This window comes from Octopus bimaculoides, chromosome 2, assembly GCF_046866305.1.
Source record: "Octopus bimaculoides isolate indiv1 chromosome 2, ASM4686630v1, whole genome shotgun sequence".
In the NCBI taxonomy this organism is placed as follows: domain Eukaryota; kingdom Metazoa; phylum Mollusca; class Cephalopoda; order Octopoda; family Octopodidae; genus Octopus; species Octopus bimaculoides.
The window spans coordinates 72,251,822-72,279,541 of NC_142929.1; the positions used below are offsets into that span (position 1 = coordinate 72,251,822).

Here is a 27,720-nt window from a genome sequence, read left to right on the forward strand (position 1 = left end):
TAAAATTTGAAACCTTTATTATTACTGTTGTTGCTTTTTTTTTGCTTTTTTTGTTCAGTTCTTCAGTTCTTTCATTTAACAAATCATCTGCTCCTTCGTGGGTTTAACTTCAATTTTTCATTCAGCTTCTTTTATATATGAAATATGTTGTATTACTTTTAACCCTTTAGCATTCAAATTACTTCGTCTAATGTAATGTTTTGTTTTTTTTTATTCACATTGTTTTGAATTAATCCATTATTATCTTGTAGCTTTGAGACTGATAATGTTGATGATGTGACTATTTATTTTTAGAATGATATTGTAGTTTAGGTGAGTGGGGCCAGATCTAGCTGGTTTGAACAGAAAATAGAATATTTGGGCTGGATATGGCCTGTTTGAATACTAAAGGGTTAAATAAATGTATGTACATTAATTACAGGCACACTAAGTAGTGAGGATTAAAATAAAGTTAAAGTGTGTACATTTATATTTAACCCTTTAGTGTTCAGATTACCCTGTTAAATGTAATACTTTTTCACTCAAATTGTTTTGAATTAATCATGCATTATCTTATAGCTTTGAGGTTTCAATAATGTGATTGTTTATTTTTAGAATGTCAATGTAGGTTAGGTGTGAGAGGCTAGAGATGGCCAGTTTGAATATAAAACATATCTGGGCCAGATATGGCCGGTTTAAACACTAAAAGGTTAATACTGTGATGGGAGGTGGGGCATGTAACCACACCACACCACTCTGGGCTATGAATAACAATATTGAACTGTAGGATAGGTGTCTCTTGCATCATCAGCTTCAAACACTGTATCTGTTGTCCATAGGCCACAAAGAACTGCCTTTCTTATATGTAAGCAGGAAAATAAATCATTTGCTGATGTGTAGAAAGTTTTGTCAAGCTGGAATTAATTACAGGTACACCAAGTTTTAACGTTCTGGCTCGCTTCTGCTGTTTACAGCAGTGCTTGGAAGCAATGTGTGTAGTGTGATTGTTGCACTGACCATGACAGAGAAGGTTGTCATGGTGATATCTGCTTAGAGGCCTACACAAAGTTGCAGAAAGTGTATGGAGTGGAGGGTATGAGCCGCACACAGGTGTAAGAGTAGTGCAGGCATTTCCAAGATAGCTGATAAAATGTCAATATTGACAAACGTTCTGGGAGACCCGCAACCAGCAGAACTGAGAAAAACATTGCAGACATGCATGCAACTGTGAGAGGAAATTAACAAATCACCATCCATGAGTTATCAGCAGATGTGCAGATTAGTTATGGTTCAGTTCAGTCCATTATCCCAGAAGATGTGGGTAGGAGATGCATGTCTGCCAAGTTTGTGCCAAAACTGCTTTCAGCTGACCAAAAAGACACTCAGGTTTCAGTTGCATGAGATCTTCTTGATTGTGTCGAGAACAATGAAAACTCTTTGAAAACTTTGCGTAAGCCTCTGAGCAGGTATCTCCAAGCTATTTGCAAAATTTGATACAGATTCTCTGCTCAACTTTCTCTGTCATGATCACACACTACACGCCTTCCTTCTAAGCAGCGGAAATGAGATAAATTGTTAAAACTTAGTGTGCATTCAAACCAGAATTCAAGATCAATCTGTGCCAAGCAGCTTCACTCTGTGTGCTTTAGCTTCATTACTATGGCTACAATCTGGATACTTATTGATCAGACCACATATAGGTGTAAACAGTTATGTTTAACACTGTCATATATATACTCCAACATTGAAAGACTTTTCCAGTAGGAATTGTCTTAGGAGGCATTTTTTCCTTATAGAAGAATGTTGGATGAAGTTGTGAGAAATAATCTTCAGATGTTGAGCCTCACAGAAGGGATGACAGGGGACCGAGACTCCTAGTGGCTTGCTGTGAGGAGACACATAAAGTGAAAGGCATGTCCCCTGCATCCCTCTTCAGCTGAGCATTCCTAATCTTGTGGGCTCGTGGGTGCTGATGCCATGTAAAAAGTACCCATGGTGGTGCTGTGTAAAAACATCCAGTACACTCTGTAAAGTGGTTGGCATTAGGAAGGGCATCCAACCATAGAAACCATGCCAAAACAGACATGAGCCCGGGGCAGCTCTTCAGCTTGCCAGCTCCTGTTGAACTGTTCAACCCATGCCAGCATGGAAAGCAGATGTTTGATGATGTGTGTGGAAAGACACCGCACTGGACTACTTCAGTAAATGTTGTTTTTTTTTTTTTTGCTATTTAAATACAGCAACGGAAGTTCTTCATAAGCTGCGAATAACAGATTCGACGTCCGTAGCTGATGAAGTGTAATGACACAGAAACGCATGTTCTACAGTCCAATAAACTCATTCACAGCCAAGTACAGTATGCATTGTCTCTATAAGAAGATTGCCCTTCCCTAGACAGTTTCCATAGGGATTCTTTGGGGGTATACATACAGACATGTTAAATATCTGTACACAGTTTTAATATATGTATATCTATATTTTTTTTTCTTGTTCTATATTCCTATGAATTTTGGGCATAAATTTCTCATTGCACTGAAATATGATGCATTTGCCTTTCAGCGGGGTTAGCAAATTAGCTGAATGATTAAATACAAGCCTGTTAACTAAAAGATTAACAGATTATATTCCTGTTATGAACACTTCATTATATTCCTTGCTGTGAAGGTGCATGGCTAGGTGTTAAGGGTATTTGGCTCATGAAGGTCATGGGTTTTGATAACTGGCGGCATGTTGTGTCCTTTACAAAGACACTTTTTCTTGTTGCTCCAGTCCACCCAGCTGGCAAAAATGAGTTGTACCTGTATTTCAAAGGACAAGCCTTGCCACATTGTGTCATGCTGAATCTCCCTGAGAACTAAGAGTACTCTTGTCTGTGGAGTGCTCAGCCACTTGCACTAATTTCACAAGCGGGCTGTTCCATTGGTTAGATCACCTGGAACCTTCATCATCATAACTAACAAAGTGCCAGATTTTTTCTTTGTTATTCCTTGCAAAGACTCATCTCAATAACTCAATTTTTTCTTCAAAGTGAAGTGGTATCCTTATAACTCCAGGTTATTCACTCAACCTCATTTGACCAAATTGCAAAATAGTTAGTTTATTCTATCAGCTGATCAGCCAAAATTTCACTCACCAATACATTTACAATTCACCAGCTCACTCTAGCTCTTCCTCTGCTGCTACAAGGCCCTCTGTTTGTCCAAACATACCGCCAGTTCCTAAAGCACCTACTTTACCCTCTTGTTCATAATCATACCACTCTGCTCCCTTACTGAACTATATCACTTGACCATTCGACCAACCAAACTATCAGATGTTGTGACACATCACTGGTCACAATGTGCTTTGTATCATTTTAGCTATTGGATGATGCCACCCTGCTGGCTAGACAAGCAGGCCAACACCCCTTTGATCGAAAGAGGACTGGAGCAATGTGAAAATGAAGTGTTTTGCTGAAGAACACATGCTGTTTGGTCTGGGAATCGAACCCACGATCTGGCAATTGTGAGTGCAACAGCCTAACCACTAGGCTACATGCCTTCACACTGAACTATATAGCATTTCAAATCCTTTCTCCCCTGAACTGAAATCTAGAGGAAATACTTCCATACTTGCATTTTCTTCTACTGAAGTTCAAGCACTATGTATGTCGGTGTTGTCATCATCAACCCTAGAAATTACTGTCACAAGCCATAAAACTCATAGGGTCAGTTACCCAGTTTCCACAAAGGCACATGGCTCAGTGGTTAAAGCATCAGGCTCACAATCACGAAATAGTGAGTTTGATTCCCAGACCAAGCTGTGTTGTGTTCTTGAGCAAGACACTTCATTTCACGTTGTTCCAGTTCATTCAGCTGTAGAAATGAGTTACGTCACTGGTGCCAAACTGTATCAGCCTTTGCCTTTTCCTTTGATAACATCAATGGCATGGAGAGGGGAAGCTGGTATGCATGGGCAACTGAGGCTGTATGGAAAGATGAATGTAGGCATAATGTTGCTATCACGAGTGATCGCTCCAAATGCCATGATGTTGACTGGATGTTTGATTTTTATCACTTTCGGCACATGTTTTGGGGACATGGCAAGCCAACGGTTGTTCTGTGTGTTCACCATTTGATCCTGCCAGAAATTTTTCTTGTCTGAGAAAAACCAAAGCATGTTTGGTTGGAGGGGATGCTCAAGTTTGTTCAAAAATTTCATAGCGCAGTCTTTCCTCTTGTCTTTGATGACTTTGGATAAAAATAGGCCCCTTCCCATTTTGTATGGAGGGATCATTGTCAATCATGACCTGGATCTCACCAGCAAATTTAGGGGTTCTTTTATCAGAACGATCAGAGTGAGTTTTCTGAGCTGCCGTGCTTTTGTAATCACCATTAAACTCATCCAACTCTTTCCAAATCTTCTGCACTGACCTCACACTGACACCCAAACACTCTGAAATGTTCATATTGGAGCTTCCAGTGCAAAAGCCAAACAGTACAGCAAGTTTCCAAATTTCTGGCAGAGTGAATTGCATCATGGTACTGTTTTTCTTGCAGACGGTGCCCGACTGATCCCACTATACTGTGCAGTCAACAAAATCAAAAACAAACAATGTGCATGCACAGAATTAAAAATATAAAATGGTGACAATTTACCCATTGCACCCTGTATATACTTTTTATTAAAACTGCAAATTATCACAGTTGTGATGAATACTAAATTAAAATCATTATTGTAATTCAGTATTTATCACAACTGTCCAATGAAAAGGAACGTGAAACTGAGTAACAGTTCTGTGATAAATTTGCAGATTTAATCAAATGTATATTACTCTACCTTTGGTATTTGAGTACTATTTTGTCCACCTTGTTTTGCACTTATGTGCTCACCTGTGTGTGTTTGTGTGTATGTATATATATATATATATATATATATATATATATATATATATATATATATAAATAAAATAATATATAGATATATATAGATATATATATAAATAAAATAATATATAGATATATATATAAATAAAATAATATATAGATATATATATAAATAAAATAATATATAGATATATATATAAATAAAATAATATATAGATATATATATAAATAAAATAATATATAGATATATATATAAATAAAATAATATATAGATATATATATAAATAAAATAATATATAGATATATATATAAATAAAATAATATATAGATATATATATAAATAAAATAATATATAGATATAAATAAAATAATATATAGATATAAATAAAATAATATATAGATATAAATAAAATAATATATAGATATATATATATAAATAAAATAATATATAGATATATATATATAAATAAAATAATATATAGATATATATATATAAATAAAATAATATATAGATATATATATATAAATAAAATAATATATAGATATATATATATAAATAAAATATATAGATATATATATATAAATAAAATATATAGATATATATATATATAAATAAAATATATAGATATATATAGATATATATATATAAATAAAATAATATATAGAGATATATATATATAAATAAAATAATATATAGAGATATATATATATATAAATAAAATAATATATAGAGATATATATATATATAAATAAAATAATATATAGAGATATATATATATATAAATAAAATAATATATAGAGATATATATATATATAAATAAAATAATATATAGATATATGTATATATCCATATATATATATATAAATAAAATAATATATAGATATATGTATATATCCATATATATATATATAAATAAAATAATATATAGATATATGTATATATCCATATATATATATATAAATAAAATAATATATAGATATATGTATATATCCATATATATATATATAAATAAAATAATATATAGATATATGTATATATCCATATATATATATAAATAAAATAATATATAGATATATGTATATATCCATATATATATGTACATACCTACATCTATATGTATACATACATGCATATATGGGTACAGGACATAAAAAAAAACGTTAAACACAATGAGAAACGAAAACAGAAAATGAACTTTTTTCAAACGACGAAAAAAACAAACAGAGAAACGAGACATGCAACATAAAGAGTATACCTCTTCGTCAGTTGTCCCTATTTCATCTACTCCGCTTTTCAAAGGCAAAGACAATACGTGACTTTGTTGAAACAGTCCTTCCTGCAAAGCAAATTAAATAAAATCTGGTATTTTTTGCGGAGGGTGAAAGTGTTAACAAGAACAGGACAGTGAGAACAAGACAGTAAATACAAACGGTGAGGGCTGTTGAGCCAAGCTGATAGAAATATTATTATGAACATATATATGACAGCTTTCTTTCAGTTTCTGTCTACCAAATCCACTCAGGTTTTGGTCCAGCTGGGGCTATTGTAGAAGACGCCCAAGGTGCCATGCAGTGGGACTGAACTCAGAACCATGTGTTGGGAAGTAAACTTTACCACACAGCCATGTCTATGACTACATATTAGATTGACAATAAAATAAATATTGAGATACAAGGAAAATTAAAGCTACAAATATCCATCCAGTTAGCAATTGGATGCACAGCTTCTGTCACATGTCTGATACTAAACTACATCAAACTCTTTATTATTGTCGCTAGACTGAACGATCAGTTAGGAAATGAATTCAGTTTACTAAGCAAGTGTTATAGACATGCTTTGAAAGTTTGCCAGCAATCTTGAAAGGTTATAAGGTCAGACAAGTCAGTCGGTACTAAGTCAACCTCATTCACACATACCATCAGATGAAAAGAACATATATTTTAAGGCCGACACATTTGTGCTGTAACTAAATAGAAAGTGCTAGACACAATAAGATAAAAGGTGTGCTTGATATTTTTAATTATTTAAATTTATTCATAAGCTATATGTATATAAAATGCTCATTTCCTTTCATGTTATTGTTATATATATATATTGTCAAATTAGACCAAGCCATTATAAGGCATGATTGTTTAGTATTCTCTTTTTATTACATGTCTGAAAGCCTGTTATAGACTTACAAGTTTATGTAAACTTTAGCATTTATTGTTAAGCGGCTAATGTTTTTATCCCTTTCACTACCATATTTCTGTTGAAGTATTCGTTTGTATTTACTGCTTTTGCATTTAGTTTACAGCTGCCAAATTAACTCCCCAGAGCTATAAGCATAAGATACTTACCCAAAATGCCATGCAGTAAAACTGAACCCCAAACCATATAGTTAGGAGGCAAGCTTCTTAATCAGACAGTCCTGCATTCACCTGTTTTGGAGATCTAATTTGCAAAATTTTGAGGGGTTTTGTATTAGGATTACAGTGTGACTATTTTTTTCTTTTTTTTTTCTTTTTTTCTTCTTTTTATCTTTGGTCAGTAAATGTTATTTTTCTATTTGCTTCTATCTAGAAATCAAAGGAAATGACTACTATCCCCTTCAAACTTTATGTGACTTGGACATCAATGTTTTGAATCTGATATTTTTATTACATTTCAGACAAATTCAATGTTGAGTTGTTGAAGCAGGAATATTTATTTCTTTATTGCCCACAGAAAAGCTAAACATGGGTGGGGGATTTGCGGCAAACAAGGACAGACAAAGGGATTAAGTTGATTACATTAACCCCAGTGTGTAACTGGTACTTATTTGATTGACCCCGAAAGGACGAAAGGCAAAGTCGACCTTGGTGGAATTTGAACTCAGAACGTAATGGTAGATGAAATACCACTAACGTTTCTGCCAACAGGAATACTGTTATAGCAAATATTCTGCTCCATACCAGATTTGCTTGTCAGTTGCTTGACTGTAACCACTTGAGCTTGTCCCTTTGTGGCTGACAGAGTAGTGGGGGAACATCATAGCCATATGTTGAAAGGGATTTTTGGTGAGTTTGAATTGATGCAATAAAAGCAAAGATTGAAAGAAATATCAGCCATTTTCCATACTTAAAATCATCATCATCATCATCATCATCATCATCGTTTAACGTCCGCTTTCCATGCTAGCATGGGTTGGACGATTTGACTGAGGACTGGTGAAACCGGATGGCAACACCAGGCTCCAGTCTAATTTGGCAGAGTTTCTACAGCTGGATGCCCTTCCTAATGCCAACCACTCAGAGAGTGTAGTGGGTGCTTTTACGTGTCACCCGCACGAAAACGGCCACGCTCGAAATGGTGTCTTTTATGTGCCACCCGCACAAGCCAGTCCAGGGGCACTGGCAACGATCTCGCTCGAAAATCCTACGGGAGCCAGTCAGGCGGTACTGGCAACGGCCACGCTCAAAATGGTGCATCTCATGTGCCACCCGCACAAGAACCAGTCCAGGGGCACTGGCAACGATCTTACTTGGCTTGCCGGGTCTTCTCACGCACAGCACATTTCCAAAGGTCTCGGTCAGTAGTCATCGCCTCGGTGAGGCCCAATGTACGAAGGTCTTGCCTCACCACCTCAGCCCAGGTCTTCCTGGGCCTACCTCTTCCACGGGTTCCCTCAACTGTTAGGGTGTGGCACTTTTTCACGCAGCTATCCTCATCCATTCTCACCACATGTCCATACCAGCGCAATCGTCTCTCTTGCACGCCACAACTGATGCTTCTAATGTTCAGCTTTTCTCTCAAGATACTTACACTCTGACGGGTATTCACATTGACATTACACATCCAACGGAGCATACTGGCTTCATTCCTTGCGAGCTTACGTATGTCCTCAGCAGTTACAGCCCATGTTTCACTGCGATGTAGCATGGCTGTTCGTACGCATGCGTCATACAGTCTGCCTTTTACTCTGAGTGAGAGTCCCTTTGTCGCCAGCAGGGGTAAGAGCTCTCTAAACTTTGCCCAGGCTATTCTCATTCTAGCAGCTACACTTTCAGCGCACCCACCCCCACTACTAACTTGGTCGCCCAGATAGCGGAAGCTATCGACTACCTCTAGTTTTTCACCCTGGAATGAGATAGAAGTTGTTTCCTGTTTGTTTACAGTCTTTATTGCACCTGAACATCTGCTACAAACAAAAACTAACTTGCTAGTTAACCTTCCTTTGATGTTGCTGCACCTCTTATGTGTCCATAGCTTGCACCGGGTACATCTTATAGAGTTACTACCTACTCCTTTTCTACATACTGAGCAGGGCCAGTAAAAAGTTAAAGTTACCTTCTCAAGTCATTTCAACTCATAAGGGCCGGGTTTCCATAGCATATAAGTCCCCCACCTGGACCGGACACTGGTCAGCCACATGATTACTCATTTTTGCCAGCTGAGTTGACTGGGGCAGCGTGAAATGAAGTGTGTTGCTCGAGAACATGATGTGTCGCCCAGTCCATGAATTGAAACCACAATTTTACAGTCATGAGTCTAACGCCCTGACCACTAAGCCATTCTTGGAGTAAGCAAATAGAAAATAGCAGTTGCTACCTAAGGACAAGAATTGTGTTACACAGTGTTATGATAGTCAGGGAAAACAACAATGGTGTTTTTTTTTTGTTTTTTATTTTATCATCACACCTTTATCACAGGTACATGGTTTTGTTGCTTAGTCCTAAGTCAACAATAGATCAAATTGGGGGGCTATGATCTAAAACCAGTTCAAATATGACCACCCTGTCATATTGTATATATTGGGACTACATTGATATTTGTCCGTCTTTTTGTAAGATGGTACTGCATGATTTGAAGGAAATTTGGTTGCTATTTTTAGCAGATTAAGTGACTGCATAGGGACTCTCTTCTGGTGGGAGCATGTGTCAGTAACATCTGCAACAACATTTACTCATAATAAAACACGTGGTGTAATGCATTCACTGTCCACCCTTATTCATTGCAAGCCCCTTTCTGGTCTCAGGTTACCAAACCATTTATATTTAAAAAGCTTGCTCTTTATTTACTCTCCCTTTACTCTCTTTTACTTGTTTCAGTCATTTGACTGTGGCCATGCTGGAGCACCGCCTTTAGTCGAGCAAATCGACCCCAGGACTTATTCCTTGGAAGCCTAGTACTTATTCTATCGGTCTCTTTTGCCGAACCGCTAAGTTACGGGGACGTAAACACACCACCATCGGTTGTCAAGCGATGCTGGGGGGACAAACACAGGCACACAAACACATACATACGCATACATATATATATATATACATACGACGGGCTTCTTTCCGTTTCCATCTACCAAATCCACTCATAAGGCTTTGGTCGGCTTGAGGCTATAGTAGAAGACACTTGCCCAAGGTGTCATGCAGTAGGAATGAACCCAGAACCATGTGGTTGGTAAGCAAGCTACTTACCACACAGCCACTTTTGCACCTTTTTATTTTATTTTATTTTATTTTATTTTTTTCCATCATTAAAATTGCAACCCAGATCTCATTTATTACTTGCTTATTATTGTAAGAAACTGTTTTGATTTTTTGAAAATGAATTGAAACGCAAACAAGTGCATGCATGACTGTGTGTGGTTTTGAGTCCACATAGTAACCACATGACTTCAGGTTTAGTCTCTGTGCGCAGATCTTGAACTGAACTGGTGTCCTCTACTATTTCTATTAGTCAACCGATTTACAAAGTGACTTGCATAACTTTGTAACATCATCATCATCATCATCATCATCATCGTTTAACGTCCGCTTTCCATGCTAGCATGGGTTGGACGATTTGACTGAGGACTGGTGAAACCGGATGGCAACACCAGGCTCCAGTCTGATTTGGCAGAGTTTCTACAGCTGGATGCCCTTCCTAACGCCAACCACTCAGAGAGTGTAGTGGGTGCTTTTACGTGTCACCCGCACGAAAACGGCCACGCTCGAAATGGTGTCTTTTATGTGCCACCCGCACAAGCCAGTCCAGGGGCACTGGCAACGATCTCGCTCGAAAATCCTACAGGAGCCAGTCAGGCGGTACTGGCAACGGCCACGCTCAAAATGGTGCATCTCATGTGCCACCCGCACAAGAACCAGTCCAGGGGCACTGGCAACGATCTTACTTGGCTTGCCGGGTCTTCTCACGCACAGCACATTTCCAAAGGTCTCGGTCAGTAGTCATCGCCTCGGTGAGGCCCAATGTACGAAGGTCTTGCCTCACCACCTCAGCCCAGGTCTTCCTGGGCCTACCTCTTCCACGGGTTCCCTCAACTGTTAGGGTGTGGCACTTTTTCACGCAGCTATCCTCCTCCATTCTCACCACATGTCCATACCAGTGCATGGCAGTGAAACATGGGCTGTAACTGCTGAGGACATACGTAAGCTCGCAAGGAATGAAGCCAGTATGCTCCGTTGGATGTGTAATGTCAATGTGAATACCCGTCAGAGTGTAAGTATCTTGAGAGAAAAGCTGAACATTAGAAGCATCAGTTGTGGCGTGCAAGAGAGACGATTGCGCTGGTATGGTAACATCTACCAATTAAAAAAGAAATATATATATACGTACATATTTTAGGTATATGAATGTACTGATGTATGTGAATGTTTACATTCTACATGCTGTCCATAGCCGAATGGTGACATCTGTTGACATTATAGTGTCAACAGTTCGTCTGATAACTCTGCACTTTCAAAGATAAAGAATTAGCAATAAGAAAGGCATCTGACTGTAGAAAAAATATGCCTAAATGATATGCATCTGTCTGATCCATGCTAGCAGGAAAAAAAAACATGTAAAATGAACAAATTATTTTAATCATTAGGGTTGACGTGAAAGAGTTAAGGATAGATTTTTGATGTTTTTCTGGAAATTTTTTTACACCAAGTTCCTCTAAACTACTAGACAATCTGCTAGAGACATGGTAAAATTCTAAGTGCCTCTGTGTGTGTGTGTGTGTGTGTATGGCATTGCTTTGTGCTAATGAATGTTAATAATCTATTTTTTATCTTTTCCGAAGTCTCCCCACCCCCATTATTTTTGTATTAAATTCTCATTATCAAGATTGGATTTTTAGTTTTTTCTTTCTTTCTTTCCTTTTGTGTGGGTGGGAGTAGAGGGTGGATGGTTTTAAAAAAAAAAGTTTGTTTTATCTGTAACTCGGAAGTTCATTAATGCATTTCGTCCTAAATTCCTTTTCTTTCTAATACCATCAGCTCAGAGCTGTATAACTTAGCTTTATCATTTCACCTTACCTTAGCCCTTTTCCTTTAAGTGTTTGGGCATTTCTTTCTCAAACATTTGCTTGTACAGGTGTTGAACATCCCCATATATATATATATATGGTCTACTATCCAGCATTTAGACTTTTTTTGTTTGTTTCATCTACTCAGTAATTATTATTATTATTATTCTAGTTTTATTGTTGTAGTTGCTGCTGTGACTGTTATTGCTGGTTCTATTCTTTTGTCGCTCTTTTCTCTTTCATGTTACAATAAGCTTTCTAGATCAAATATTTCCAGGTTGGAATGCTAGCAGCATTGACCTACTTTTATTTATATACATATATATTACTGTTTCTCTCTCCAATACTCTTCTTCTGCTAAATTTCAAGAACCATCTTTAAATTTCTTTTGTTTATTTATTTATTTATTTATTCTTTTAATCATTTCACTACGTTTACTCTAGTTTATCTCTTCTTTCTCTCAAATCCTAGTTACAATTTCTTCTTTCTAATTTTAGACAGTAGTTACACACACACACACACACACACACCTTTTGTACATAAAACAATTTGAAAATTCAAGGTAAAAGCTAGTTTGTTTTTGTGGGTTTTAAAACAATTTTTCAGGTTTTAACATTTGCATGTAGATTATTGTAGGCATTAGCATGGTTGTGTGGTAAGAAGATTGCTTCCAAACCACATGATTTCAGGTTCAGTACTTCTGTATGGTAAGTGAATTTCTTAGATGAGAAATGCAAGAAGCCGGTATTATTACGATTATAATGATGAGGGTCTTAAATTTGGATATTCTCCTGAACACTAACGTTTTAAATCAATTATTTTCCAAATAGATTGATTCCCTATACGATGTGGTTAAACTTTGTGTCGAACTCTGGTCCAGCAATTTTGTATTGACCTTTTTTGTTATAATTTTTCTCTTGAAATACACTGCTTTTGTTTCAAATAATTTTGACAATAATGAAGAATTTAGTAAACTGACTTTGCCATTGTTGCGCTTGTGTTTGGGACATAACATGAGATTTCGATGGAAGATTTTAATTTAGATCCTCTCTAAGTGTTTTGTTACCATATTTCCGTTGAAATATGCTCCCTTTGTTTCAAATAATTTTGTGAATAATGAAGAATTTAGTGAAATAACTTTGTCATTATTAAGCTGGTGTTTGGAACATAAATGAAACTTGAAATTCTAATAACAAGTTTTTGTTATATTTCTGTTGCAATATGCTGGCTTTGTTTCAATTCATTTTGAAAATAATGCAGAATTTGACAAAATGACTGTTGTTATTCAGCTGATGTTTAGAACCTAAACATGAAATTTCAATAGAAGCTTTTTAATTTAGACCACTTTAAAGCAGAAAGCTTGTATCATAGAATAGGGGTCAGTCTCAGGTGTGTTGCTATCAAAAGCATTAAAGACAAAAAAAAAAGACGTTTAGTGGAGGGGACCTTAACTAGGCACGTTGCAGCCTCAACTTTGCTTTTGTGTCTGTCTCACTTGAAAAGTAACAACTGTAATAGAGGCAGGTAAAGCTGACCTGTTCAAAATGACTACAATTAACATGGATTTTAATAGAATGTCGAATACCAGGCTTTAAAAGAAAAAAAGTACTGATGTCAATTCATTTGTAACCTTGTAGGGATTTGGTTGAACAAATTGACTACAGGACTTCTTTTTTTACGCCTAATACTTATTCTATCAGTTTCTTTTGCTGAACTGCTAGGTAAACATACTAACACTGGTTGTCAACTGGTGGTGGGAAACACACACACACACACACACACACACATGATAGGTTTCTTTCAGTTTCCGTCTCCCAAATCCACTCACAAAGCTTTGGTTGGCTGAGGCTATAATAGGAGACAGTTGCCCAAGGTGCCACTCAGTGAGATTGAACCTGGAACCATATGATTGGGAAACAAGCTTCTTACCACAGAGCCACACCTGCTAGTTTTTTTTTTTTTTTTTGTTAACACAGAAAATAAATCTCAGTTGTAGCAATCATTGATATTTAATTTATTTTCAGCATTATGAATAAGACTTCATCAAAAATAAATAAATAAAACAAGTAAAATGAATTATGAATGAGCTGAACTTAGTTCATAATGACAAATTCAATAATCTTTTCAATAATATAATGGGTTTGAATTGCATTAATCCAGTTGCATTTCAGATATACTGATTGACTTTATTAAGGTGTTTCTTATCTCATTTACTTGTGCATTGTTTTGATGGCCTTCAAATTTTTAATGGCTGTAGTAATGTACCAGCTTCATTTAGAAACACTCTATAAATACAACATTGTGGGACTCTGTGCATGTGATAGAGTTTGCTCTGAAAGAAGGGGCTATTCTGTGACCTTTGTCAGCTCTCCAACGCAGATGAGTTCAATGTGGTTGACATTCTTGAATAATCGCAGGGTGATGATTGTAAGGAAAATATGGCAGGGCTGGATTCCTGAGGTAGAATATATTGGGGAAGAATGGTTGGAATTAGTGTTTAGTGCTAAGCCTGGATGGAAAAGGCAGTCATGATATAGGTGACAAGTGGAAACATGTAACGCCTGAGAATTTCTATCGACCAAACCCACTGATAAGGCTTTGGTCAGGCTGGGCTATAGTAGAAGACACTTGCCCAAGGTGCTGTATAAGAGGACTGAACCCAAGACCATATGGTTGGGAAACAAGCTTCTTATCCACATAAGCATGACTGAATAGAGGTAGCGCAAGATCAGCCAGTTACAAGGGAGACGCGTGGCTTAGTGGTTAGGGTGTTGGACTCCTGATCGTAAGATTGTGGTTTTGATTCCTGGATCAGGCAACATGTGTTCTTGAGCAAAACTCTTTGTTTCACTTTGCTCCTGTCTATTCAGCTGGCAAAAATAATTAATCTTGTGATGGACTGGCATCCTGTCCCAGTATGGAATTTATATACGCCATGGAAACTGGGAAACTGGCCTTTATGAATTAACATGACTCAAGAAGATAAGAATCAGTTACAAGGTGCCAGTACCACTGTAGTATTAGTAGAAAAGCAAAGCAAGAAGACAGTACATTGGTGAAGAACTAACTCTGTCAATCACTCTGGTGGCTTTTTTGCCTGGTTGTGGTCAGGGGCATCTGCGTATGCAGCCAGAATATCATCTCACAGAGGTGTCACTTGTGCCTTCTTAGCAACTGTTGGTTACTAAAGTATTGCTTAGTTGTGGACGTGAAGTCACAAGAAGAGATCCTCAATGATTTAGGAAGGTTTCATTTGAGTGTTGTCCATGGCTAGGAGTGGTTGGTGTACAGCGGGGTTTACTTCATATGTGCAATGTGCTGTGATTCGATCTTTGTGTTATTGAAGGATACAAGATTCTTTAGAGAATGTTGCCAAGCTCTCTGTTTATGGAGATAACACAGGTTTGCCGTGAGGTGTCTAGGTTGCATATAGAAGATTAGACTGTGCTTATACTGTGATTATGTTTCTGATACAAGAGACAAGAGTGAGGGGGGGGGGGGGCCTTGAATGCAGGCATTTTAATTTGGGGATTCATATGAAGAGTGGAAGGCTGTTGGTGAATTATACAGAGTAAGTTTCCAGTAGGAAAAAAATAGCACCTACACTATAAAATGATTGGCATTAGGATGGGTATCCAGCTGTAAAAACCATGCCAAAAGTTAACATTGGAGCTTGACACATCCCTCTGACTCGTTGGATCCTGTCAAACCATCCAACTCATGCCAGTATTGAAAAACTGACATTAAAATAATGATGATGACGGTTTAACTTCTTTTAAATCTTTTGCAACCAACAGCATTTTTTCCTTAAAGTAATATGGATCCCGTTGTTGCTTTCTGAGCTGTGAAGATTTGTTGTAGAAGCACTCTCTTATTTTATTAGTATTTTATCATTAAATTTTTTGACAGTGACAAAATAGCTTGCGTCTGTGACTATAACTGTAACACTTTAGTTATTTGGGGTTGTATTCAGTTAATATTGTTTAGCTGCCTCTGGTTTCTTCCCCTCCTCACTTCCTCCTCCTCCACAGTGCTGCTCTCTTATCTTGTTGAATGGTATGCTAACCATCTTCTACATTTGTCTTTTGCCATGCACCATTGCTCAGAACTTATTTGTTGTTTTGCGAATACACCACTGCTTAGAGCTATTAGTCCAGTAAGCCATTCAAGAGATTAAAAGATAGCAGAGGCTTCTGATGCCCTCAGAATTGGCTTAATGCCAGCCAAGCATTTCATTGGCGCCACTTGTAGTTTGGTGAATGTTTATTGAAGTGACTAAGGTAGTGTGTGCAGAGAGTACCAATGGGGGTGGGTGAAGTATGAAGAAATTTAGTTGTTTGTGTTCTTGCCTTCTTTCCAGTTACTACTAAACTACTACTCCCTGTCTGTTGTGCTTCCTTCACATTCTCTTTCTGTCTGCTGGCTCCCTCCCTCCCTCCCTCTCTCTCTCTCTCTCTGTATGTGATCTGAAGTGAATGCTTTGAAAGATTAATTCTGGATTGGTTTAAAATATTCCAGAGCAAACGGAAAATCCTCTTTTATAAACAAATGGTAACAGAATTGAGAAATAATTTATAAATACAAAACACACACACACACACACACACATAAACACACACACACACGTGTGTGTGTGTTTGTTTTTATGTCAGCTTATATATAAAAACAAGTTAACATTAAACTGATGGATTACTCTTTACTTTTCGGTAGAGCACATGTTTATATTAAACTTTTTATAAGGAAAAGTTTGATAGTAACTTTGAAGTTTCAGCTTGCTTGCCTTCATCAGACTGTCCTGGCAAGGTCAAGCAATTAGAAACTTCGGAGCTATTGTCGGTCTTTTCTGGCATGGAAAACAGACATTAAATGATGATGATGATGATTTACATATAATATCTTGTTTCAGTCATTAGACTGTGGCCATGCTAGGGCACCGCCTTGAATTTTTAGTCAAATGAATCGACCCCAGTACTTTTTTTTTAGCCTGGTACTTATTCTATTGATGTCTTTTGCCAAACTGCTAAGTTACAGGTATGTAAGCATGCCAACACCATTGTCAAGTGGCGGAAGGTGGACAAACACAGATACACACACACACACACACACACACACATACACACACACACACACACACAATCACCATCATCATTATCATTTAACGTCTGTTGTCCATGCTGGCATGGGTTTCAGTTTGATCAGGGCTGGCAAGCCGGAAGGTTGCACCAGACTCCAATCTGATTGGGCACGGTTTTTACGGCTGGATGCCTTTCCCAACACCAACCACTCTGAGTGTAATGGGTTCTTTTACGTGCCACTGACATGGGTGCCATTTGCATGACACCAGTATCTGCCACAGCTGCAATTTTACTTGGCTTGACTGGTCTTCTCAAGTTCTGCATAATGTCAAAGGTCTCGGTCATTCATTATTGCCTCTGTGAGGCCCAACACTCAAAAGGTGTTTTTTACGTGCCACCGGCATCAGCCACCTTGCCTACATAAGGCCCTCAAAAGGTGCTTTTTATGTGCCAGTTAGGTGATGGGTTTCTTTCAGTTTCTGTCTGCCAAATCCACCAGCAAGTCTCTGGTTGGCCAAGGCTATATTTGAAGACACTCGCCCAAGGTGCCATGCAGCGAGACTAAACCCAGAACCATGTGGTTGGGAAGCAAGCTTCTTACCGCGCAGCCATGGCTACACACACGCACATGTGCACACTCACACCACATGTAGTAGGGCACAGGGAAGGTGAAGCGAAAGAATTTTTATTTAAAGAACAAAAATACTGAAGGAGTTTCATGGATATTTTGAAATATATCTGCTCTCAGAGAACTGTAATTTTTTCTTTTTCTTCTTTAATATAAATTCCATTTTGGTGATCTGAATACTGTTTATATATATATATATGTGTGTGTGTGTGTGTGTGTGTATTTATATATTTATTTATTGCTTTTCTTAAGAATATGCTGATAATGGCATTCTTTAAATAGTAAGATGTTGAATTGATCAGCAGTCACACTTTGCATTTCTGCTCCGAAGACATGTTATCTCCCCTCCTTGCCTTTTTTCCATTACTATTTTACTGCTACTACAGCTGCTTCTGTTTGGTCTTCTCTCACCGCTACTCAAGAACCCCCTACTCCCCCTCAACTCCTCCTCACCCATAATGTCTCTCCCACCCCACCAACCATCATGCCCAGTCCTTATCCCTTTAGCATTCAGATTACTCTGTCAAATGTAATGCTTATTTATTCACATTATTTTGAATTACTCATGTATTACCTTGTAGTAGTCAGATTTCAATGACATGACTGTTTAGAAAGGCATTGTTGGGTAGGTGTGAGAAGCCTGATATGGCCACTTTGAACATAAAACAAGAATATTTGGGTCAAATATGGCTGGTTTAACCTTTCAGCATTTAAACTGGCCATATCCAGCCCAAATATTCTACCTGTTTTATGTTCAAAATCGCCAGGTTCTGGCCTCTCAAAGCTACAAGATAATGCATGTGTATAAATTAGCATTTTATTTGACAGAGTAATATGAATACTAAAGGGTTAAAGAATTCATTTGACAAAGGGTTGGTACAGCTACCGCTAAAAGATGTTAACTCTCTCTGCACTGGAGATGTAACGTGTCGATCATATGCAAATCAGTTTTCACAACCTCTTTTTATTGGTCAGTCAAATAAAATGTGTCCTCCTACATCATATGAAATGTGACAAGTTTTTCTGGAAAGAAACCCAGTATGAAAAATGAATTAACTTGGTTCCTGTATCTCAAATGCTCAGAACTGAGTATTCTTGGTTTCCACACAGTTAGTTCACCATAAGGAAATGGATAATTTCAGTTGCAGAAATGTATCTTTTTGTCTTTTACTTGTTTCAGTCATGAGACGGTAGGCATGCTGGGATACCACCCTGAAGAACTTTCAGTTGAGTGAATTGGCCCCAATATTTTTTTTGTTTTTAAGCTTAGTACTTATTCAATCAGTCTCTTTTGCTGAACCATTAGGTTACAGGGACGTAAACGCACCAACAGTAGTTGTCAAGCAGTGGAGTGGGGACAAACAGACATAAACACACATGTGTGCACACATACACACACAACAGGCTTCTTTCTGTTTCTGTCCAAGTACATTCACAAGGCTTTGGTCAGCCCAAGGCGAGTAGAAGACACTTGTCCAAGGTGCCATGCGGTAGGACTGAACCCAGAATCATGTAGCTGGAAAGTTTTATGTTCCTGTAAACTAGTGGTTCAGCAAAAAAGACTGATAGAATAAGTACCAGGCTTAAAAACAAAAAAAATATTGGGGCCAATTCATTCAATTAAAATTTCTTCTGGGTGTGTCCCAGCATGGCTGCACTCACAACTGAAATTATCTATATTTCCTTGTGGTTAACTTTTACTGTGTGGAAACTGAGAATTTTAGCCACGTACCTAGTCTGAAGGCACATGGCTCAGTGGTTAGAGCGTCAGGCTTACAATCATGAGATAGTGAGTTAGGGTTAGGGTCAGGTGTGTTGTGTTCTTGAGCAAGTTACTTTATTTCACATTGCCCCAGTTCACTCAGGTATAGAAATGACTGGTGCCAAGCTGTATCGGCCTTTACCTTTTCTGTAGACAACAATCGGTTGTGTGGAGAGGGCAGGCTGATATGCATGGGTGACTGCATAACAACTTTCTAGGTGCAATCCCATGGTCATTTAACTTTCTCCTGAAAATGCTAATGATGACTGTGGAGGTGGTGCTGTTGCATTACCTTTTTGCCTGAGTGTGTCATAAAAAAAAAAAACATTCTAAAGAGCTATACACTCAAAAGGTCATGATCATGATGCCATGTCCTCTGAAACAAGATTTGTTGCATTTATTTTGTCTGTCTATCTAGTTGAATGCAGGTACCACTCCCATTTCACAGGTGAGTGGTTGGTATTAGAAAGAGCATTCGTATATAAAAGAGAAAAAAGAAAACCATGCTCCAATAATTCTTGTGAAAATTTTCCAGTTTTTTTTTGGAAAAAACCAGTCTATTTTCTTTTGTATTGTTTTAGTTGAACGAATCAATCCTAGGACTTATTTCTTTAGCCAAACTATTAAGTTATGGAGACATAAACGCAACAAAGACGCACACACGCACACAGATATATACATATAGATTTATATGACAGGCTTGTCTCAGTTTCTGCCTACCAAATCTACAGAAGGCTTTGATCAGCCCGCTGCTATACTCTCTTTCTCTTACTCTTTCACTTGTTTCAGTCATTTGACTGTGGCCATGCTGGAGCACCGCCTTTAGTCTAGCAAATCGACCCCAGGACTTATTCTTTGGAAGCCTAGTACTTATTCTATCGGTCTCTTTTGCCGAACCGCTAAGTTACGGAAACGTAAACACACCAGCATCGGTTGTCAAGCGATGTTGGGGGGACAAACATATACACACACATACACACACACACATACACACACACACACACACATATATATATATATATATATATATATATATATATACACATATATGACTGGCTTCTTTCAGTTTCTGTCTACCAAATCCACTCACAAGGCTTTGGTCAGCACGAGGCTATAGTAGAAGACACTAGCCCAAGGGACTGAACCCAGAACCATGTGGTTCACTCAAATTGCCATGCTGTAGGACAACCTGGAAGCAAGCTTCTTACCACACAGCCATGCCTTCACTTGTATCATCATCGTCGTTTAACGTCCGATTTCCATGCTAGCATGGGTTGGACGATTTGACTGAGGACTGGTGAAACCGGATGGCAACACCAGGCTCCAATCTAATTTGGCAGAGTTTCTACAGATGGATGCCCTTCCTAACGCCAACCACTCAGAGAGTGTGGTGGGTGCTTTTACGTGTCACCCGCACGAAAACGGCCACGCTCGAAATGGTGTCTTTTATGTGCCACCCGCACAAGCCAGTCCAGGGGCACTGGCAATGATCTCACTCGAAAATCCTACGGGAGCCAGTCAGGCGGTACTGGCAACGGCCACGCTCAAAATGGTGCATCTCATGTGCCACCCGCACAAGAGCCAGTCCAGGGGCACTGGCAACGATCTTACTTGGCTTGCCGGGTCTTCTCACGCACAGCACATTTCCAAAGGTCTCAGTCAGTAGTCATCGCCTCGGTGAGGCCCAATGTACGAAGGTATGGAAAAGAAAATGTAAAGGAGATTTTAAAACGGCTTTAACAAGTTTGTTTTGTCTTTAAAGTTGGTGTTTTGGTTCGTTTTCAACAGACACTGGTGTGGCTATGTGATTGAGAAGTTTGCTCCCCAGTCACATGGTTTTAAAACACAGCAGGCACCAAAGCCTTATGAGTGGATTTAGAAATAGGAAACTGAAAGATGCCTGTCATGTATGTATATATATGTGTGTGTGTCTTTGTATTTGTTTCCCCCACCACCACCACCATTACTTGACAACCATTGTTAGTGTGTTTGCACCCCTGTAACATAGTGGTTCGGCAAAAGAGACCCATAGAATAAGTACTAGGCTTGCTTACAAAGAATAAGTCCTGGGGTCAATTTCTTTGACTAAAGCACCCTTTAAGGCAGTGCTCCAGCATGGCCGCAGTTCAATTACTGAAACAAGTAAAAGAGCAAAAGAATAGTGTGTATATTATCTGTTCCTGAAAATCAAAGAATTTGCTAACCCTTTTGAAAAGAGGATTTTTTAAAAAATTCTATAAATTCATTATAGTGTTATTTTTATTGCAAAATCTAACCACCCATCCATCCACTTCTTTTAACCTCAAACCTTGAGGGGGCCACCTGAAAATCTCATCTCTACTATGTACCTCTTTGCAGCTCCTAATGATTCATTCTCTCCCTCTTTTAGTAAATATGAGTAGCCACCTAGCTCCTCAATTAGAAGCTGCTTCGTCTCCTCCACTGTTTCATACTTTTAATCCATCATCCCCTATCATAAAACCAACCCTTCCCTCCCGCTTCGTAGTCTTGCAAGCTGCATGGCGACCTCTCTAGTACCAGTGGAATAAAAAAAAAAATGCACCCAGTACACATTGTAATGTGGTTGGTGTTACGGAGGGAAGCAGACCCTAAAGTATGATGCAGTTGTTGGACCTATTTGATCCTGTCAAACTCTGCAACCCATACCAGCATAAAACCTGGACGTTTAATAATGATGAGGAGGACAATGGTGATGATGATGAAAACATGGTATCTAATTCAGTTGTACAAGAGGGTGCTTAAACATACTTATAGATGGATATCATTTTTTTTACTCCTTCTATTAATGAATTATAACTCTGGTACTTTGGAAAATTTGAATATTTTAGTTTTCCACTGTAAAATTAAGCTTTCTGTGTAGAGCTTCTAAGATGGTCAGCTCACTTTTAGCGTTAAATTTAACTTAAAGGGATGTTGATCCAACCATTTTATGCAGATATGGATGTGAACCAAAATGTTGATGATGATGATGATATCTAACTTTTGTTTAACTGAAATAATTGATATTCTAAATTGTGTTCTAGAGTCATGGCGAAGAATACAAAAAAATCAGTATTATCGTGTTCTTATTTTTCTCCCGAAAAAAAAATTAACTTTGAGTGGAGTGAGAAAAATAGTTTTGCTACATTGCTGATAAATTATTAAACAAACATAACTGAATACATCTGTGATGTTTGGAAACTGTTCTATTTAAGGTGCTAAAGTCTAAAAACTTGAGACTAATGGTAAAATATTTTATTGCAATTTTTGTTGCTGTCCATTATTTTCTGGCTTTACATTTGGAATTCAAATAAAGCTGATGTCCTCATTACCTTTCATCTTTTCAGCATCAATAAAATAACGTATCAGTTAACTACTAGATGTAATTGACAAGGCCCCACCTCTCTTCACCTGAATTGATAGCCTTGTACCTACATTTGTTTGTTTATTCCTTCTTGAGCCATGCCTGGCTCATAAGGGCCGGTTTCATTGGTGTATAGGTTCTCCACCTGGACGGGACGTCGTTGCAGGTGAGCTGCTAGATGCAGGCGGAAAGAGTGAGAGAAAGTTGTGGCGAAAGAGTCAGCAGAAGTTCGCCATTACCTTCTGCTGGAGCCACATGGAGCTTAGGTGTTTTGCTCATAAACACACACATTGCCTGGTCTTAAGATTCGAACCTGCGATCCCTCAACCACGAGTCTGCTGCTCTAACCACTAGGCCATGTGCCTCCGCTATACCTACATTACAAGCCATTAATTATTATTTGTAGTAGTGAACTGACAGAATCATCAGCACATTGGATAACTGCTTAGCAGCATTTCTTCTGCATCTTCATTTCCCAAGTTCAAATACCATGAAGTCAACACTGCCTTTCATCCTTTGTGGATCAAAAGAGTAATTTACCACTCAACTGACCAACTACTCACTCCCATTAAAATTGTTGACCTTGTGCTTAAATAAGAAATAATAATTATTACTATTCTTATTAAAGTGAGCTAGCAGAATCATTAGCATGCTGGGCAAAATGCTTAGTGGCATTTCATCTTTCTTTGTTATAAGTTCAAATTCTGCCGAGGTCAACTTTGCACGTCCTCATTTTGGGGGTCAATAAAATAAGTACCAGTTTAATACTGGGTCAATGTAATCAACCTACCTCCTCTCTCAAATTTGCTGCCCTTGTGCCAAAATTTGAAGCCATTATTATTATTATTAAGGTGAGCTTGCTTTGTAACATTTCGTCCATCCTTAAGTTCTTGAGTTCAAATTCCGCCTCAGTTGACTTTGCCTTTCATCCTTTTGGGTGGGGTCAATGATATAAATACCAGTTGCATACTGGGTCGATATAATCAACTAGTCCCCTCCTTCCAAATTTCATGTCTAGTAGAAAGGATTATTATTATTATTATTAAGGTTCTCTGGCAGAAGTGTTAGCACGCCAGGCAAAAATGCTCAGCGGTATTTCATCAATCTAACATACCCTTAAGTTAAAATTCTGATGAAGTCAACTTTGCCTTTCATCTTTTCATGGTCAATAAAATAACATACCTGTCAACTACTGGAGGCTGGGGTGTCAACGCTATTGATTGACTCTGTACACTGAAATGTTTGACTTTACAGCAGAAGCAGAACATTGGACTTGATGTCCTGCTGGTTTTTTAAAGTCTGTCCATCTGTTTCAGACTCAGATCAAGCCAGATTGATTTGATAAATACCAAACAATATCGTTAAAATCAATCCATTGCAGGAAATCATTGTTGCTTTTTTTTCTTTTTTCTTTTCAGTCTTTATACCATTACAATAAAAATATAATATATGATAAACCTTGGATCAGGCTTTCAAATCACATCTGTTACATTTCTTTCTCTTTTTTTTTTTTAAGATAACTTAAAAGGTTGTTGAACGATTTTATCCATTTAATAAAAGTGTTGGCCATTCTTTTGAAATACTAAAGCTTTATTCTTTTTTCTCTTCAGTCTGTCAAGTCTTTGATCTAATTTGTACTAATATTTCACTGTGTAATAATCAATAAACAGCTCTTATTATTGCCAGTCATCTTTGTTGTTGTTGCTTCTGAAAAGGAAATTGATAAAAGCTGCCATCTTTAAAATGTCTTCTTGTATCTGTTTTAAAGGCGAAACATATATTCTCCAATTTATATTTTATACCTACCTTTTTCTCTCCAAATATTTTGGGATTTGGGGGATGGGAAGGGGGGGGGGTCTGTGAAAATAACAGCAAATGCATGCAAGTGCTGTATGCTTCATCTCTAATTGAGTGTTAAATCTTGACACAAAATTTTTCCCCCTTTCATAGTCAAACTTGATATCAACTTTGCCCTGTCTATAAGTTTTTTTCAGTTAAAGTCAAATATTAAATAGTGCAGCTTACGAATAAATACAATATTTCTACATCTATGATAGTTAGATTGAAATTCTACTCTTTTACTCTTTTACTTGTTTCAGTCATTTGACTGGCCATGCTGGAGCACCGCCTTCTACATCATTGTTTGTACTTCGTAAACTACAAGATAGTGCACGTCCGTTTGTGTCAGACTCTCCCTCTTTCCCTCATACTAAGCTGACTTAGGTGACAGCAGGTTATTAGAAGTGGGTTATTTAAAGGCTATAGTCATTAGGGATAAGTGGGTTTTAAGTGGACATAGTTAAAAAGGATCAAATAACTACAGAAATTATATGAAATACAACAGTGATTGAGGCAAAAGTAAAACTAGAATATTTTCAATATAGTCATTTTCATCATCATCATCATCATCATCATCATCTCGCATCCACTTTCCATACTGACATGAGTTGGACAGTTTGACAGGATCTGGCTAGCCATGAGGCTGTGTTGAGCTCCAATGTCAGCTTTGGCAGGGTTCCTATGGTTGGATGCCCTTCTTAACACCAACCACTTTACAGAGTGTACTGTCTTTTTTTTTTTTTCTTTTCTCATTCCAACAACACTGGTGAGGTTGCCAGGGAGACGAAAAGGAAAAAAGCTCTCACTACTAACTTAGGAGTATGTCAGAGGGGAAGGTGGCTTTATGGTTAATGTTGAAAAGCTAAAGTAAGATAGAGGGATAAGCACAGATGTCTTGCTGTAAAGGAGATACTTAGCCACTCCATGAGTATATGAAGAGGTAGGTGGGAGTAATTGAGGAGATAAAGGAAAGCAGTGATGGACTGCCAGGTCAAACTCTGGAGGTGCAAGAAAGTGAGCATAAGAGAGGATACAGACAGTGGGTTATGAGAAGGGTGGGAAGAATTAGGTGCTTTCATGGTGTGAGGGGGGGATTGCAGGTAGTGAAAGATGGGGGTGGAGATACAGTAGAGGGAAATGCTAGTATGTAGAGGTGTAAGATGAGAGATATAGGAGTAGTTCTGGGAAGAGAATATACGAGAAAGTAGCAGAATGATGTGCAAGGTGCTGGAACTATGGAATGGGAGATATTGAAGTACATTAGGGGGTACTGAAAATTTCCTGGCTTTAAGGGTATCAGGAAAGTCCTGCTTGGAGACCCAACCTTCCGAGTTCTTTTACAGGGCATAGAAAAACTGAACTACAATAAGTGTATGAATCTGGGAGGAGAATATGTTCAATAAAATCATAATTAACTGATCCCTCTATATTTCCTTTTACCCAAAGCCAGGAACTTTTCAGTACCCCCTTGTAAGTAGAGTATGATGGTAGAAATGAGAGGTAATGCATGATTAATTCAAAACAATGTGAATAAATAAGCATTATATTTGACAGTAGTTATGTATGCCAAAGGATTACCGTATCTTAACATGTATAAGGAACCCTTCTTTGTCAAAAATTAGGTTAAAAAAAATATAGGAGTTTCTTATATATGGATAGTATTATAATCCCTTACAAAACCTTTTTTCCAAATTTTAAACCCCCAAAATTAGGGGGTTCCTTATACATGTTAAAATACAGTACTTTCATATTTTTGCAACATCTGTTTTCATGCTCTAAATTCAAATTCCGTCGAGGTCAACTTTGCCCCTCTACTCTTTCATGGTTGATAAAATAAGTACCAGTTGAGCATTGGGGTCAATGTAATCAACATACCCACTCCCTGTAAAATTGCTGGCCTTGTGCCTAAATTTGAAATCATCATCATTATTATTAATATTTTTGTTTTGTTTTGTTTTTAGCTATGGCAATTATGTTGATAGGAACCAATCAACCAATTACCCACAGCATATTTCCTATGCTCCTGTGTCTGCCCAGGACAGTGAGCTGCACAGTCTATCCAGTGAAGCAACTAATGATGATACCGTATCAATGACCGATAGCAGTCTGTAAGTATTGCTTTGACTTCTCTCACTATCTTTTGTGGTTTCTCTGTGCTGAGTCCTTTCATCATTTTTAACACCCACTTTTCCACACTTGCATGGGTTGGATGAGGTTTGTTGAGGCAGATTTTTCTTTTGGCCAGGATGCCTTCCTGTCACCAACCCTCACATGTTTCCAAGCAAGGTAATATTGCCCCATGACCAGTCATGCATGCCTTGGGGGATAGGCAACAAAGGACACTACTTGCACGATGGTGATGCTCATTTACTACTAGCATGTAAGGCCACACACACACACACACACACATATAATAAGCGTCTTTTAGTTTCTGTCTACCAAATCCATTCACAAGGCTTCAGTTGTCCTAGGGTTACAGAAGACACTTGCCCAAGGTTCCATGCAATGGGACTGAACTTGAAACCATGTGGTTGGGAAGCCAAACTTCTTATCATACAGCCCTTCCCCACCTGCTCCTTTTTGAGTGCTTAGCTCTATATAATATCCAGTCAAGTTGCTATAAAATCTATGAAGATAACTTGGAATTGGCAGCTTAGAACTGACAAAATATGTTGTTACAAACTTGCATCAATTTTGTTTCACTTGACAGTTCTTAATTTGTTATTTGTACATATCCAGTGACCTTAGTGTGCAAACAGAAACTGTATATATTATGTATACCACAAACCACTACTACCCCTCACACACACACACACACAATGAATTTTTAAATATAGGTGTCTGGTGCATTCCTTTTGTGGGAGTATGTAACATCATTATTATCATCGTCGTTTAACATCCACTTTCCATGCTAGCATGGGTTGAACGATTTGACTGAGGACTGGTGAAACCAGATGGCTA

The 27,720-nt window shown here is 37.8% G+C and overlaps 1 protein-coding gene across 8 annotated transcripts in view; it reads left to right on the plus strand.

Moving 5' to 3' along the window:
• Window positions 1–27,720, plus strand: part of LOC106867786 (axin-1) — a 214,702-nt gene that overhangs the window by 131,172 nt on the left and 55,810 nt on the right. For all 8 annotated transcript variants that reach the window (XM_089346991.1, XM_089346994.1, XM_089346993.1 and 5 more), the window contains one exon: window positions 26,721–26,867. In XM_089346991.1, coding sequence (XP_089203117.1) covers window positions 26,721–26,867 — 147 coding nt within the window. The remainder of the gene's footprint in view (window positions 1–26,720; window positions 26,868–27,720) is intronic.